Source organism: Poecile atricapillus, chromosome 13, assembly GCF_030490865.1.
Source record: "Poecile atricapillus isolate bPoeAtr1 chromosome 13, bPoeAtr1.hap1, whole genome shotgun sequence".
In the NCBI taxonomy this organism is placed as follows: domain Eukaryota; kingdom Metazoa; phylum Chordata; class Aves; order Passeriformes; family Paridae; genus Poecile; species Poecile atricapillus.
This window is the reverse complement of record NC_081261.1, coordinates 11470776-11486083: the sequence shown is the minus strand read 5'-3', so window position 1 is coordinate 11486083 and position 15308 is coordinate 11470776. Positions and strand designations below refer to the sequence as shown.

The 15308-nt window shown below is 37.1% G+C and overlaps 1 protein-coding gene across 2 annotated transcripts in view; it reads left to right on the top strand.

Moving 5' to 3' along the window:
• The window catches only part of GABRB2 (gamma-aminobutyric acid type A receptor subunit beta2), a 133376-nt gene that overhangs the window by 110674 nt on the left and 7394 nt on the right, over positions 1–15308 (top strand). For both annotated transcript variants that reach the window (XM_058848671.1, XM_058848672.1), the window contains exons 6-8: positions 2412–2549; positions 3672–3824; positions 6995–7239. In XM_058848671.1, the coding sequence (XP_058704654.1) occupies positions 2412–2549; positions 3672–3824; positions 6995–7239 (536 nt within the window). The remainder of the gene's footprint in view (positions 1–2411; positions 2550–3671; positions 3825–6994; positions 7240–15308) is intronic.

Below are 15308 nucleotides of genomic sequence, written 5' to 3'. Positions count from 1 at the left end.
TAAAACAACCACTAGAGACATGAATAGGCCCATTCTCTCTTTTGGCAGATGTTTTGCAAATATTAGACTTATAGCAGATTATCTTTGGGTATTTTAGCAGTACACAAGAGCATTCATTTGCAGATAACTATAATATTCTTTGCTCTTCTCCACACTCTGGAATGAATGGGATAATTGATCCCTTTTGGAAAGAGTGAGAAGTATTTTAATGAAAGCTTAAAGACACTTCCTGAAATTTTTCTTATTGATACCTATTAACAAGTCTTGTCATTCTGTGTCTGTCTCAGCTTATCATTTGCCCAATGTTAAATCCCTTAAGCAACAGGGAATTCTGCTCAGTTCTCCCCAGAGCCACCCAGAGCTGTGGGGTTTGGAATATTCAGTTTGAACTTTTGGGTGAGAGTTTCCAAGGATTCTTCTCTCCTAAAAAGTAGCTGTCAATGTTTGCTTAGTGTCAAGGCGGTGAGAATCCAGGGAGAAGCTGAACCATGTTTTCCTGGTAGAGGGTAACGCTGAAGCATTTGGCAGCCAGCTGGAATGTAAATCCTGGAGTTCTCTTGTGTGAACCCTGGTATAATTAGACAGTTCAAGGCTAAACTGTTCATAGGCAGTTCAGCAAAAAAGTTCTTCTAACAGATATTCTAAAAAATACAACCAAATAAAAAGCCATTTAGGCCTTTTATAAACTTTTTCTATTACATAGAAAAGTGGGGTTTTTCCCTTCTGAAACTTATTTTGCCATTTGGTTTTTTTTCAGAAATAAACAAAATAAAAATGAAATATTGATTTATTAGCTATGAAGTTTAACAGTTTAGTTACGTCAGAATTAAATAGATTACCTTGATTAATCCCACCACAACAGTAAATGGTATTAGAATCTGGAATTTGCCGTTGGAAGGCAGGGTAGATGTCAGAATATCAGCAAAGCTTGACGATATTCCAAAAAAGTATAAATCTTCCTGAACTTTCTAAGGATGTTCTTTTATATTTTTCATAAAAAGATGTAAATTGCTTTTACATCTGAAGATCAGCCAATATGATTATTCGTCTTTATTTTATTTTAGACTTTATTTTATTTTAGATTTTATTTTATTTGTCTCTCTGAAAGCCTAGAGAAAGACTTGACAAATATAAAGTGTTGCTAGGCAGGGAAACATACGTAAGCTGTCTGCCTCTTTTCTGAAGACACACTTGTGAGCAGGAAAGTAAAAGAGTCACTTACACAAAACTCTGGAATTGCTATCAACGTACTATTGAAATGTATCTACCAAAATACTTTTTAAAATTGTGTGCATTAGATTGATTTTAATAGTTGTTTCAGTGTTTTTAGAGGTTATTTGGTTAATGTCTTCAACCTTGCTTGCCTTCCACTAATGCTGTAAACCTGGGTTCTACTTGGATTATAAAAAATTAATGATGCACAGGAACAGTTTTATAGATTCTATGCATTATTCCTTGAAATTCAGTGGTATTTGAGCACAGTAAAATGGTGTTTAGTGTACAAATTTGTCTGTGAGTGAGGACTTAAAATCAAGGTGTTTTATATATTTGTAATCTCAATTTGCAAAAAAAGTCATAGTTATTATTCTGTGTTTTAGTTGATTTTATTTACAATTTTTGATGAGAAAAATATTTAGATTAATGTATAATGAAATATTAATGAATATTGTATTTTGTGGTTTTGCAGTAGATTTATTTCTGATGCCTCATGATCATTTCTGCACACCAGCTCCAAGCATGTAACTTGGCTCAGCTGCCATTTGGGAACCCAGATTCCTTTTTCATGGATACATTTTATGACTGTGTGAACATGTGCTGTGTTCTGGCATGGGTTTTTTGGGTGATGGGAATTTTTCTTTTCCTTTGGTTGATTTCTCGTGGATGTTTTTTTTGCCACTGATAGGTGTTTCATCTGCTATAGTTGGTTCCTGTGAGGCCTCTCACAAGCCCCACTGAATGTGGCTGCCTTTTACTGCATTAAAGCCATTTCTGAAAAATAATTATGCTGTTTTTTGCAACTAAAAACTAAACATTGCCGGCGCTGATGTTTCAGCTCAGGGACAGAAATTACAGCGAATTTATGCCGTTTTATCCAGCCTTGGGATCAGAAGTTACCTTAAGCTGATGTACAGCTGCTATCTAGAGATGGAATGTGTGCAGACTTAATTTGATTTTAAGCATCTGTTTTGTTAATACATTCATGTAATATATCTTTAAATAAAATACAAACCCAACAAATATTAAAATACACCCAGGATTGCCTTTTGAAGTTATATTTGGAATGATCTGTGTCTGTATGTTTATAAATAGCTTAATTTTAGAAATATATTTTATATTATTTGAGTTAACGAGCTGTTCCTCATGATGTCAGAAGATATGTGTATCTCACTTGTTTATTCCTGTTTTTATAGATGGCTATACAACAGATGACATTGAATTTTACTGGCGTGGGGGTGATAATGCAGTCACAGGAGTGACAAAGATCGAACTGCCACAGTTCTCCATTGTAGACTACAAGCTTATCACCAAGAATGTTGTTTTCTCTACAGGTTTGTAGAGGGGAACTTAAAAGGGGAATTCTTTTAAAGACTTTTGAAACTGGATTAATTCTCAGTGTGCAAATGAGGAGCAAAACTTTCAGGAACAGGAATAACAGAAGTTTTTATTACAGCTTCCATAGTGTATAAGGCATCTTTCATGAAGAGGGGATGTCATGTTAAGGCTCATCAGCTGAGCTGTATTTTCTGTTTACCTATGAAAACTGCTTAAGCCACTTGTGTACCTCTGTGCCATAAACCCAACCCAGAGTGTAGGAAATTTAGGAACCTTTTTCTCTGTATTTTTAGATGTTCCTTTTTCCAAGTTGGAGATGTAGTAGACTAATTATTTTGTCTTCAATATAAAATCTTTTAAATGCTTGTTCCAGGATTTCCAGTTTAGCTGTTCTAGCAGAAGTAGAAGGCTGAAAAGATGCTCGCTGAGAAGAAGCAGAAAATTAGATTTGATTTCATGAAATAAAAATAAAATAAAAAAATAAAAAAAAATTCTACCTACTTGAGAAACCCATTGTGTTAAAAAAAAATTATCTTGAAAACTTATTTTCCAAATATGGGTAGATATCATCTTTGGAGGGACTATAGAAGGATTGTAGATCCAAAATTCTTCAAAATCAAGCAGAAATGGGACTTGAAGAATGATTTCTAGGCACTCATATTAACAAATGTTTCATACACTACAATATTTCTGCCTCCCCTCCCTCCCCTCCCCTTCTATTATTATTGGAATAATAATAATATTATTCCTGACAAAAGATGAGTGTTGCATTTCTTGGGGAGAAGTTTAGGATAAAGGTTACACTGAAGCTGGCATATGAGAGTTTTTCAGGGAAGAGGCATTTCTGTGCTCTGTTGCTCTGACACGTATTTTGGCCGTTGATTGTTGGATGTTATGATTACCAGCAGATAAGCAACTAGACCATCTTTGTACCCTTAACATAAAAGATTATTTGATTATGATTCTTGCTAGAAATTCTGCAGCTGAATATCCTGGATCTTTCAGCTCTGAGTGTACTAAATGTTAAATGAAAAAAAATAAAACCAAAATGACAGAAAAGAAAAATGTTTTCAGGCATTATACAAATAAATTATGGCCATACAAATATTCTCTTTTAGGTGCCTACCCAAGGCTGTCTCTCAGCTTTAAACTTAAGAGAAACATTGGTTACTTCATTCTGCAGACCTACATGCCTTCTATTCTGATCACTATCCTGTCCTGGGTTTCCTTCTGGATTAATTATGATGCTTCAGCTGCAAGAGTTGCTTTAGGTAGGCATTTTTACACATCTCATGCAGTGTGCTTTAGCTGAATGGTTTTTCTAGCTTCTGGCTGAGTGGATAATGCATGCTTTGAAAATAAAAAAGTATATGTTAGACCTTTATATGTTTGGTTTGTTAAGCTTTGTATTATTTGAATCAGCATTTAAAACATCAGAATTTAAATAAAACTTAAAGTGATTTCATGTCTGAATCAGCTAACTGTATAATATTGTAACCAAAATTAGCCTAATTGCCTAAACATATTCTGTTGTTCTTTTGCTACTTCTTTTTTCTCTGAAAAGAATGCACTTAGTTTGCTTTTGCCCATGGCAATCCAGAACACACATTCAGCACTGTGATATGGATTATAAATTGATTTTCCTTTCAGGAATTAAATAAAGTTTTACTAGGGTTGTATAGTTGACTTGTCCTTATGTTGAGGGAAGAGGCTGTGCATCCTGTGTCCAGTTCTCGACTCCTCACTTCAAGGCAGACACAAAGGGGCTGTGTGTCCAGAGTGTGTCCAGAGTGTGTCCAGGGCAGAGCTGAGGAAGGCTTTGGAGCACAGGACTGATGAGGAGCAGCTGAGGGGGCTGGGGGAGCTCAGCCTGGAGAAAAGGAAGCTCAGGGGAACCTCCTTGCTCTCTAAAACTCCCTGGGAGGAGTTTGTAGCCACCTGGGGGTTGGTCTCTTCTACCACGTATCAAGTGAAAAGGAAATGGCCTCAAGTTATGCCAGGGAAGGTTTAGATTAGATCCTAGGGGAAAATTCCTCACCAAATCATTGCAGTTCCAGCCCTGGCAGAGGCTGTTCTGGGAAGTGGTGGAGTTACCATCCATGAAGGGATTTAAAAGATGTGTAGACCTGCTGCCTGGGGACATGGTTTAGTGGTGGGCATGGCAATGCTGACTTAAAGATTGGATTCAATTAACTTAAAGGTCTTTTCCAACCTAAACAATTGTAAGAGTCTGATTACTTTTCTCCTTACATTCCAAAAGCAAAACTGTTTCCCTAATTAATCTCTAGAGTATTTCTATATCTCCCCACTAGTCCCATTTGTGTCTGTTTATTCTGTGCCCTTCATCATAAGGAGCATGTTACAAAAATAAGTATCTCTATCTACTGCCAAATTTTGTCTAAATCAGACTGATTCCTGCCAGTACAGCTCTTGAATAGCTAAAATAAGTAAATCCTCATAAAATATGCCATTGAGAATTTGAAATTCTAACATTATAGAATATAATCTATATAGAATATAGATATGGAATGAGTCTTACCAGATCTTTCTGTGTAGCATTTTGCCTTAAGAATTTGAGATATCCTGAAAATGCTGGAGGAAAGCAAGATAAAGTGACTGTAGCCTGTAATTTTTAACTGAGACTCATTACAGAAGGTTGCAGTTTAGCTGCTTAAAAATACACTTATGGAATCCAACTACTGTCTGCTTGACTGAGCTCAGTTTATTACAGGTGTAATGTTTTCTGTGCTATGCAAAAAAATCCAAGTCCAAGATAAGGACTGAACAAGATGTTCCTGAAAAAATTTAAACACAAAAAGGAAGCCTACAGAGGGTAGCAGCAAGGTCACATAGCTTGTGAGAAATACACAAAAAAAAAAATCTGAGCAGCCAGGGATCAGGTTAGGTAAGCTAAAGCCCTAAGACAGAACTAAATCTGTCCTGGGATGTGAAAGGCAACAAGAAAAGCGTCTATATAGGGATACTGGTGCTAAAAGACAATTAGGGAAAATGGGAGTCCTCTGAAAGGAAGCAGGAGGCCTGGATACCCAGGATCTGAGGTTCTGAATGCCTTTTTAGTGCCTTGCTCTCATGGACATTGCCCAAGGTGCAGAAGGCAAAGGCTGGGACTGGGAGAACGAGGAACCACCTGCTTAAGGAATATTGTTTGAGACCATCTAAGGAACTTGGGGATCCCAAGAATAAGTCTATGGCACCTAATGAGATACATCCACAGCTCCTGAGGGAACTGGCAAATGAATTGGCTAAAACTCCATCATCTTTGAGAAGCCATGGCACTCTGGTGAAGTTTCGTTCAATGGAAAAGTGGAAGCAAACACCCCCTTTTTTAGAGGGGGAAAAAAAGACAACTTTGGGAACTGTCACTGACATTTGTGCCTGTCAAGGTCATGGAGCAGATTCTCCTGGAAACTATGCTAAAGCACATGGAACCTGAGGAGGTGACTGATGAGAGCCAACCTGGCTTCACTAATGGCAAGTTGTGCCTGACAATGTCTGTGGCCATCTACAGCAGGGTCCCAACACTGGTGGATGAGGAAAGAGCAACTGGTATCATCTACCTGGACTTGTGCAAAGCACTGACACTGTTATGCATGAGATCCTTCTCTCTAAACTGAAGAGTCATGGATTTGTTGGATGGAACACTCAGTGGATAAGGAACTGGCTCGATGGTTGCACCTAAATAGTTGCAGTCAACGGTTTGATGTCCAGGTGGAGACCAGTGACAAGAGTCCTCAGGAGTCTGTGTTGGGATTGGTGCTGCTTAACATCTCTGTCAGCAACATGGGCAATGGGACTGAGGGCATCCTCAGCAAGTTCCTGAGCAGTGTGATGCTGTCCACATAAGAGATGCCATCCAGTGAGACCTTAACAGGCTGGAGAAATGTCACAAACATAATTGTGTGACTGGAACACCTCTCTGTATGAAGACAGGGAGTTGGAATTATTCAGCCTGGAGCACAGAAGTCTCCAGGGAGACCTTAGAGCACCTTTGAGAGCCTAAAAGGGCTCCAAGAGAGCTGGAGAGGGACTTGGGACAAAGAGGAATACCTTTAAACTGACAGTGTCTGGATTTAGATTAGATTTTAGGAAGAAATTCCTCATTGTGAGTGTAGTGAGACAGTGGATCATGTTGCCTGGAGTTGAGGCTTCCCCATCCATGGAAACATTCAAGGCCAGGATGGATGAGGTGATGAGCAACCTGGTCTAGTGGAAGGTTCCCCGCCCAGATGGTTTTGAGGACCCCTTTCAACCCAAACCTTTCTAGGATTCTATGAATATGGACAGAGGTTAGAGATATCTTTTTTCCACCAGGGGACAAAAAATTATTTTTCAAATCTAGCATTTAAATATTATAAATTGCTATCCTAGAAAATAAATTAAAAATATTTGAATCACCAGACTTCTCAATTCTTTTTTCCAGGAATCACAACTGTGCTCACAATGACAACAATTAACACCCATCTTCGAGAGACTCTTCCCAAAATTCCATATGTGAAAGCCATTGATATGTACCTTATGGGATGTTTTGTCTTCGTTTTCATGGCTCTGCTGGAGTATGCATTGGTCAACTACATCTTCTTTGGCAGGGGACCTCAGCGTCAAAAGAAAGCAGCAGAAAAAGCTGCCAGTGCCAACAATGAGAAGTTGCGAATGGACGTCAATAAGGTAAACTGTAATGGGGATACATTTGTAGCATTTCCCCAGAAAGGCAGACTCTCACTTCTGTCAGACAGTGCTTTAAAATGTAATTTCTTGTAGAAAATGAGTGGAGTGGAATTATGATGACTTTGTCTTAGCTCTACAGAGCAGTGTACTTAGCCACCTCAGCAGTGATCGCTGCCCTCTAGCCTGGAAAGCTGAATAACTTGTTTCTAAAGCATGTGGTCAGTGAAGCTTTAGTGAGAGATGTTTTCTTAGTCAGAATGTAGACTTGAATATGTACTATCTGTTTGTAAAGGAATAAATCCAAAATGATGGCTGTATATTCTAGTAAAAGCTGTATGGAACATTGGAACTAAGACCTCAATTTAACCTGCTTTCATAAATCTTTTGGATGAGCTAGATAAGAAATATTTGCCACAGAAGTCCTTAAAGCTTGACAAGTTTGCATACTTTCAATGTATAAGGGGGTAGAATACTATTGACTTAATGAGGAATTTCTCAGAAATAAACCATCAAAGTGCTGTATACTTAATTTTGAATATAAAAGTTGCCCTCTAGGGATGGAGAATTGAGGCAGAAAAGATATTTGCCAAGATACACGCTTCTGGGAAAAATACCCATTATGCTTAATGAAAATGGGTCACTTATCATAAAGCACGTGTAATTTATCACTTTGACCATTTTGGGATGAATTTCACACAGTGGCAAATCTGTACTGAATGCAAAAATGTTTTCAGTCTAAAACGTATAAACTTTCACACACATGCAGAATTGGAAAGTTAAATAAGGTTGAATTATCTTTGGAGATCTGGGGTTTTCTTGGAGGGGGTGAGGAAGTTGTGAGTTTTTTTAATTTTTTTTTTTTTTTTCGTCAGGGGAAGCTCTTTGAATTGTAATTCATCATGACAATCCAAGGAGAAAAAATCAAAGTCAGAATTTTAAAAAAAATCTGTATTATAAAAAATAAGGGGTTATTTGTCAATTGGAAGCTTGACTTTCATACAGCTCTAATAATGAAATTTCTAATGTTTGTTTAGAGCCTCTACACACAGAGTGGGCCTTCAGTGAAAAGAACAACTTATTCCAAAAATCCATCACATGTTGATAGCACAAAATAGTTTTATAGGTTATAGTTTATAGTCTTTTAAGGAGGAGAGTTTTATCGCCATGGTTCAGATCTCATCCATTCACTCAATTTTTTTATTTTTTTTTTTTATTGGAGAGAAACACACTTCAATTAATGAAGGCATACTCATAATGATGATTTTAATTTTGATGTTATGTTACCATGTATCATCTTTTAGCATTGTAAAGTTCATGAAGACAGTGTAACATGTTTTTATTTCTATTGGTGATTTTTCAGCAATGAAAAAAAAATCTTTGAGTTTTTATTTAATTTTTCAAGGTTTTTTCTTTCTTTGAAATTAAATTTCACTTTAAAAAAAATGCTATAAACTACCCTGCAAGTAATTTTTTAAGACTAGACCTGCATTTACCTGAAGTCTTTCCTCTAACATCACTGGAAATTTAAGATCCGTAAGTGTCAGAGTTCCACCACCAGCTGAGGTATATTTTTATTTACACTTTGCTTCACTTGTGTTTTCAATATTCTTGTTCATACAATAGATCTTTCAGCTGTGTAACAGAACAGCAGAAGTCCAGTGGCAAATTGCTGATCATGAAAAGAATTTGAAAGCACCAACTGGTATGCTAATCCAATTTGCTAGGCAGAGTAAATTTAATTCAATAACTGTTGCAGAAATTTCCCAGTTTACAGGATTGACACAAGGTATACTGTGGAACACAAGTAACAACTTTACATGATTTGTATTTTCTTTATACTGAGCATTTTAGTTAATATACTAGGCCAGCATGGTTAATAGTCTATGGCAGTTTCGCTCTGGTATCAGGATCCACTGTGGTCTGGTAATCAGTCTTGCAATCCTTTAATCAATAGAGCCAAATAGGAGAGGAAAAAGAACTTGTCCTACTGTGCAGAGACTGCTCTGGGGAGAAGGAAAGGAGCTGACAGTTGTTCTTGTTGTTTGACCAGCAGCAAGAAAGCATATTAATATTTAATGGACCTGAATATTTAATCTATTAAAGGGAGACAAATATTATGTAATTATTTTCATTTATAAGAATCAGAAAGAGGGCTGAACTGCTGAAATTAGTTCAGAAACAATTTGTCATAAAAAGCAACTTATTTTAGAAATGGGATCATACACTCTATCTTTAACCAGGCTCCAATAGTGAAGGACTGATTTCACAAGGTATAAGTGTTCCTTTGTGATATTATGGGATTCCTCTTGAATCACTACGTGCAATATTATGAATTCATCAGAATCAGATATATACAGGAGAAGAACACAATGATGAAAACTTCTGTGCAAAACAGTGTCTATTACTGCATTTAGCACTGACACTGTAAAACAGGTGGATAAATAGTTATTGGAACTGCTATTTGTAGCACAGCATCTTTGCTTTACTTTATAGACCAGAAAATCTGTAACAGTTTTCTTGCAATTCATTGGAATTGCATCCAATCACATCCAGTGTGATCTTGGATCCCTGTTTCCAGGGATGGGGCATTCACCACCTCTCTGGGCAACCTCTTCCACCACTTCATCACTCTCATGTAAAAGAAAAAAAATCTTCCATCTATCTAGTCTGAATCATCACATAAGATATACTCTATTTTCAAAGACTGTTGATCCTATTTGGGGTATTGGAAAGGTAGAGAAAGAACTGGGCCTAGATCTTGATTTGCTTCTTGGGTACTGAAACCTGAGGAATAAAATCATGTAGAAATGCAAAGAACATAAAACACAAGGAAGATTCAGATTCAGTTACCAGCAGATACATTGCCATAGACTTGTTAAATCATATTGGACTTGCTTGATTTTCCTTGCAGTGAGTTCAGATAAAAATGGCTGTTGAGTATCATCATTCCACTCTTGAAACTTCTCAAGCTGTTTATTAAACTTTTATAAATTTAACAGTTTGTTCCTTTAGTCTAACTCATCATCTTTTGCTTGTCAAGATTAGTTGTTCTTTCCGTAAACAATCATGTTGTTTCTTGTAGGTAAATCACTGGCTTGTTTCTTACTCTAGACATCCTTTATTTATTTGAGATGGCATTCAGTTCATTAATTTCTTCACCTCTCTTTTCAAGTTTCTCGTCTTATGTCTTGAAATGTCTTTCTTGCCTTGGTAGTCTCAAGTTTCTCAGTCTCTTCTGTTCTGACTGGCACAGTACTGCAAGTGTACATAAGGATAGGTACACTGGGGGTGTCCTGTGTCTGCTCAAGGACCTAGCATGTCATAAAGTAAGGTATATATACTCTAAGCAATTGTTTTGTCTTTTTATTCTGTGCACTTTTGTATTTAAGATAAGAAAGTTGATGTCATCAGTGTCCTTTTGGTCCTTTGCATTTCATGAATCTTCATGCTAATATTGTCTGTGCTTCTTCAAGATGATTAACAGATACATTAAAATACAGAGCCAAATTCCAGATTCTGGCTTCCCAATATAATTCACCTGTCCTCCTGTGGGTAATTGTACATGCATCTGGGACATGTTATCTCTTCTGTTTTAAGATAATGTACCAAAGGCTTTATTGAAATCCATAAATCATATATTTTAATTCAGTAGCTACATACAAGTGGTCTAGAAAGATTTGGTCTAGAAGTCTCTATGACCCTCTTTTTCTTTTCACTGTAATTTATTTTTTTGTTTCCTTTTGGGATAGGGGGCTAGGGGAGGGAAACAAGCTACTGTCATATAATTCTTCAGGTTTCCTCCCTATGAAGCCTGGCTTTGTCTCCAAGATGTGTCACCTAACCACAATTTCAGTGTAGAACCTGGTACAACTGCAAATTATTTCTTATGAAGACCCCCAGCCATTTTAATAAGTTCCATTTATTTTCTTAGAGCTCAGATAATTAGTTTCTTTATGCTCTCTCAGAGCTGGTTTATTCCCTTTACATTTTTTACAGAATCCAGGAGCCAAGTCATTTTTGATTAATTTTTAAATTTACTCTTAATTTATTGTTTCTAGTAATTTTACCTTGGATTTTTCCATCATGGAACTCTGATTTAGATAGGCTTGCTGGTGCTGACCACTGTGATGAGTCTGATATATCTCTTAGACGTTTTCTGTCTGATCACCTGCCAAGTTCTATATTTTCCATATGTTTTCCTGTGTTACTAAATTTCCTGTCAAGCAGCTGCAGAAGCTGCTGTTACATCTATTGGATTCTGTTGCTGTTTTTTCTAGAGTTGCTCATCTGACTCATTTGCTCCAAACTACTGTGTACACTAACTGACTACTCTCGTGGTGTAAGTAGGGTGAAAATGCTTTTCAATAGCAATTAAATCTATATTCATTAGAGTGGTAAAACCAGGACTGTCACTGTAAAGCCCATGATAAATGAAAGGCTGACTCTTCTTCCTCTGTAAAGAAGTGCTTCTTGCCATCTGTGTGTTTGACAAGAGGTGATTCCCATGGAAAGCAGCTCTGTACCACCCTCTGCCACAGCATCAGGAGCTGAAATGTGTCAGGAGCAGAGACAATACTCGCTGTGAGCATTGGGAGCACTTCCTTCATGAAGACTCTTCTTAAAGGAAGAGCTACAGATCTGTCTCTTTAGGGAGCTCCTGGCCAGTCTTTTCTTCAACATCACTATAGTTTCCTTACCAGGGTATTACCTAGAAACAGGATATGATACTTTATTTTTTCAGCTCAGATACAGAGGCATTACTATATAATGATTTGGTGCACCTTTCTTCCATTTCTAGTCTAACTCTTACCTGTATTTCATTCAGTGTTTGTTTCTAAATGATTTAATCTTTTTCTTTATCATTAAATCATCTAGGTTTATAAGAATTAATTATTGCAAATTCACATTCTCTATATAGAATTTCTTAGCTACATTCTTTCAAATAATTTGATTTGCTACTTCACAGAAGCAGCATTGTGTTTTGCATAATGTAAAATACATACAAATACATCACTAAATGTGGTTTAGGTTGGGGGCAGCTGCAGTAATCATTGAAGTCTACATGTTTCCAACTTAGCTTAAAGCACAGAGAATGCTCCAATGCACAGGCAATATACCTGAAGTACATGATAACATAAGTCACATAAATAAAACTACCTTTAATTTTGCAATCATACTCGGTTATTGTGAGTGGTAACACAGCAGTTTGCCTCTGGGAAAGGGGGAAAATGTCAGCATATTATGCAATGCTTTGTAAAACTGTTCATACAGATTTATTCAGTCATTCTCTTTAAATAAATATGAAGTGACATTGCTAACCTCTGCATGTTTAGATAAAGTTTCTTTTCTGACACAAACACATTTAAAAAATATACTGAGTGTATTTTTAAAACAATTAGTAATTCTTTACTTAGACATCTTTGTATTACATAAGGTATTCAGTCAGCACACCTGAAAGGGACAGTGCATTGCTGCTCATAGTGCAAATCATGAAAAAGGGAAGCTGTCAGACTAATGACATTTTTCAATCCAAAATTTGGGTACCAAGAACACGGAATGTCAATATGATAATGAGTTTAAACACATATTAATAGATTTGAGTACAGTAGAAGTTTTCTCAAAAAAATTAATGAAAGGCTTAGGGAGCTAAGAAGGTTTAAACAAATAGAGGTGTCTTTGCAATTCATTGCCCTCCTGGCCCACTGTTGTTATATCTGGATTAGCACAGGGTTGCTAAAGGAGGTGAGATTGTAAGCCAACAATAAATAGAAGCTTAACCTGCCCTCAGATGCACTTGGTAACTTTCTTCCCCTTCAAGCTGTCTCAGCTGCTGGTTTTTTTCCTACAGCTTTTTGACCAAGGAAAGGAGTCTGACCAAGTTCAGCTGGACAAGTTCAATAGTTTTCCTCAGATCTTTCACTCTAAAGGAACTCCATTGCATTATCAGAACTTTGAGAGAAATAAGAGCATGCACTTACCTGTTTCACAAGTGATTACACCTAATTTTTTCCTCAGCTAGTGGGCTGAGGATGGACTGACAGTTGTGTGATGTAGCAGGGAAATGGGGCTCCCACAGCATCTTCCTTCCCCAGATGCCCAATTTCAAATTCTCTGTCTAATGTATGAGTGCTCTTGTAGCAGGGAGACTGAGAACTTTCTAGTCCATTGTGCCAGAAGTGCCCTCTGTTACAGCAGCACAGTCAGCTCAGGTGCTGGTGTCTACCTGAAATTTCTCATGATGGCTTCCAGACTTCTTTTCACCATTTTGCTAGAGAATAACTGGAAGAGCCTGTGTATTTTTTTTTTTTCCTCTGTCCTATCTGTAGATGCCTCTAGAAAAGGAGGGGTGAATTAGATGAAGGAGTGTGTTAACCTGAGCTAAATGGGATGCACTGATCTCTCTACCTGTGGCTTTTTGCAGTTGTGATGGCTTTCAGTGCACTGCAAACGGCCAAGGTCACTCCCTTGGATTTTCAGGCTGTGGTGTGAAAATGCATTAGCAGAGCTGTAGGCCTGAGATAATAGGCCTTGCTCCAAAGCAATGCTCCAAAACAATTAGGCTTGGCTAATGCCTTTATTTCCCCACTGATTTACTGCTGGCTTGCCACTGGCCTTTTCAGTTCATAGCAGTATTTGTTCATTTCTATCTGAAGAAATCATACAATATGTCTTCAGGGAGAAGAAACTATTGCAAAGGTACCTAAAAGCAGTCAGTACCTATTACACAGAATGGCACTTTATACCCTATGGACTAGAGGTACTCCTAGTATAAAAAGTGAGTGAGCATATATAACATGTTTACAACAAGATCTAAAAGCTTTTGATAAAAAGAGGATTTTTAAACCGGTTATATGCACAGACTCAGTTAATAAACTGAACAGGATATTAAAACACTAAGGCACAGGAAGCTCTTAAAATTTCGGTCTCAAATCCTTACTACTCTATATTGCTGGGGCTAATGCTGCCACTGTCCAGATGTCAGTGAAAGAATTCATCCTCTTTCTTTCTTTCCAAGGAGAGTTTTCCTTTTGCTTGCAGTACAGGTAAAGCTGCACAAGGACTGATTGTTGATTCAGGATCAGAGGGTATTCCTTACACAGCAGTTTATTGAAGGACATGTAATAAAGTAGGCATGGATTACAAAAGCTTAGCCTTTTTCCTGAATTTGCATTCATGCATTCTCAAGGAACAACTTGCATGTGAAACTGTCAGCAATGCACAGGGTGTTTGGCCAACCTCTTCATCTTTTAGCAAACCAGAGTTTGGATAGGAGCGAAATTTGAGGAGGTTCCAGTTTTAGCTCTCAGCACTTTGCAGAAGCAGTCAGAAGGTGACTTTCCACAATCTATGCTGGTATTCCACATGACATCTGAATAAAGTTCAAGTCAACTGTGTGAGGCCTTTTTTCTCCAGTTGCATTCCTTTGAATGCCATATTTAATTAATGTAAGACCAGTGCCTGTGCACTTGTTTAGAGCACATTCTCTCCTTTGCTTTTGTACTGCATCTATAGCCTGTGACCCTGAGCAGAACACAATTTTTAGTTCATAAAAATATCCCTTAGTGCAGTTTATGTCATTATATCAAGTTGTGAATAAAAAATAAATTTTTCATAAAAAATGACAAATTATGCATAGTGAAGTAGAAGAAATATATGTAGCTGCAGTCCAGAAGGTGTGTCTAGCTAGGGAATTTGGTTAATTGACTTCCTGGAACACATCAGCTCTAAAGAGTTTGTCAAGGTTTAATTCAACCACGAGGAGCTGGCAAATTTCTATCCAAAACATAAATTGTAACTGCAAGTAGTGTGTGCTAGAAAAGGTAACCTAGTTGTGTTTATGAATTTTGAGATCACTGGATTAGGTACACTTGGATGTCACTAAGTGGTAAAAATATTACTATAATATTACTGTAGTGACTGTTCATCAGTCTGTTTATATGAGAACACATTCTAAAGACTCCATCCATTTAGATGCATTTGGAATCATCCACTTAGACAATTGAATCCTTACTTTTTTCTTCTTTAAAGCATGACAGTGTTTGTATTGCTTAAAAATAAGTTAATTTAGT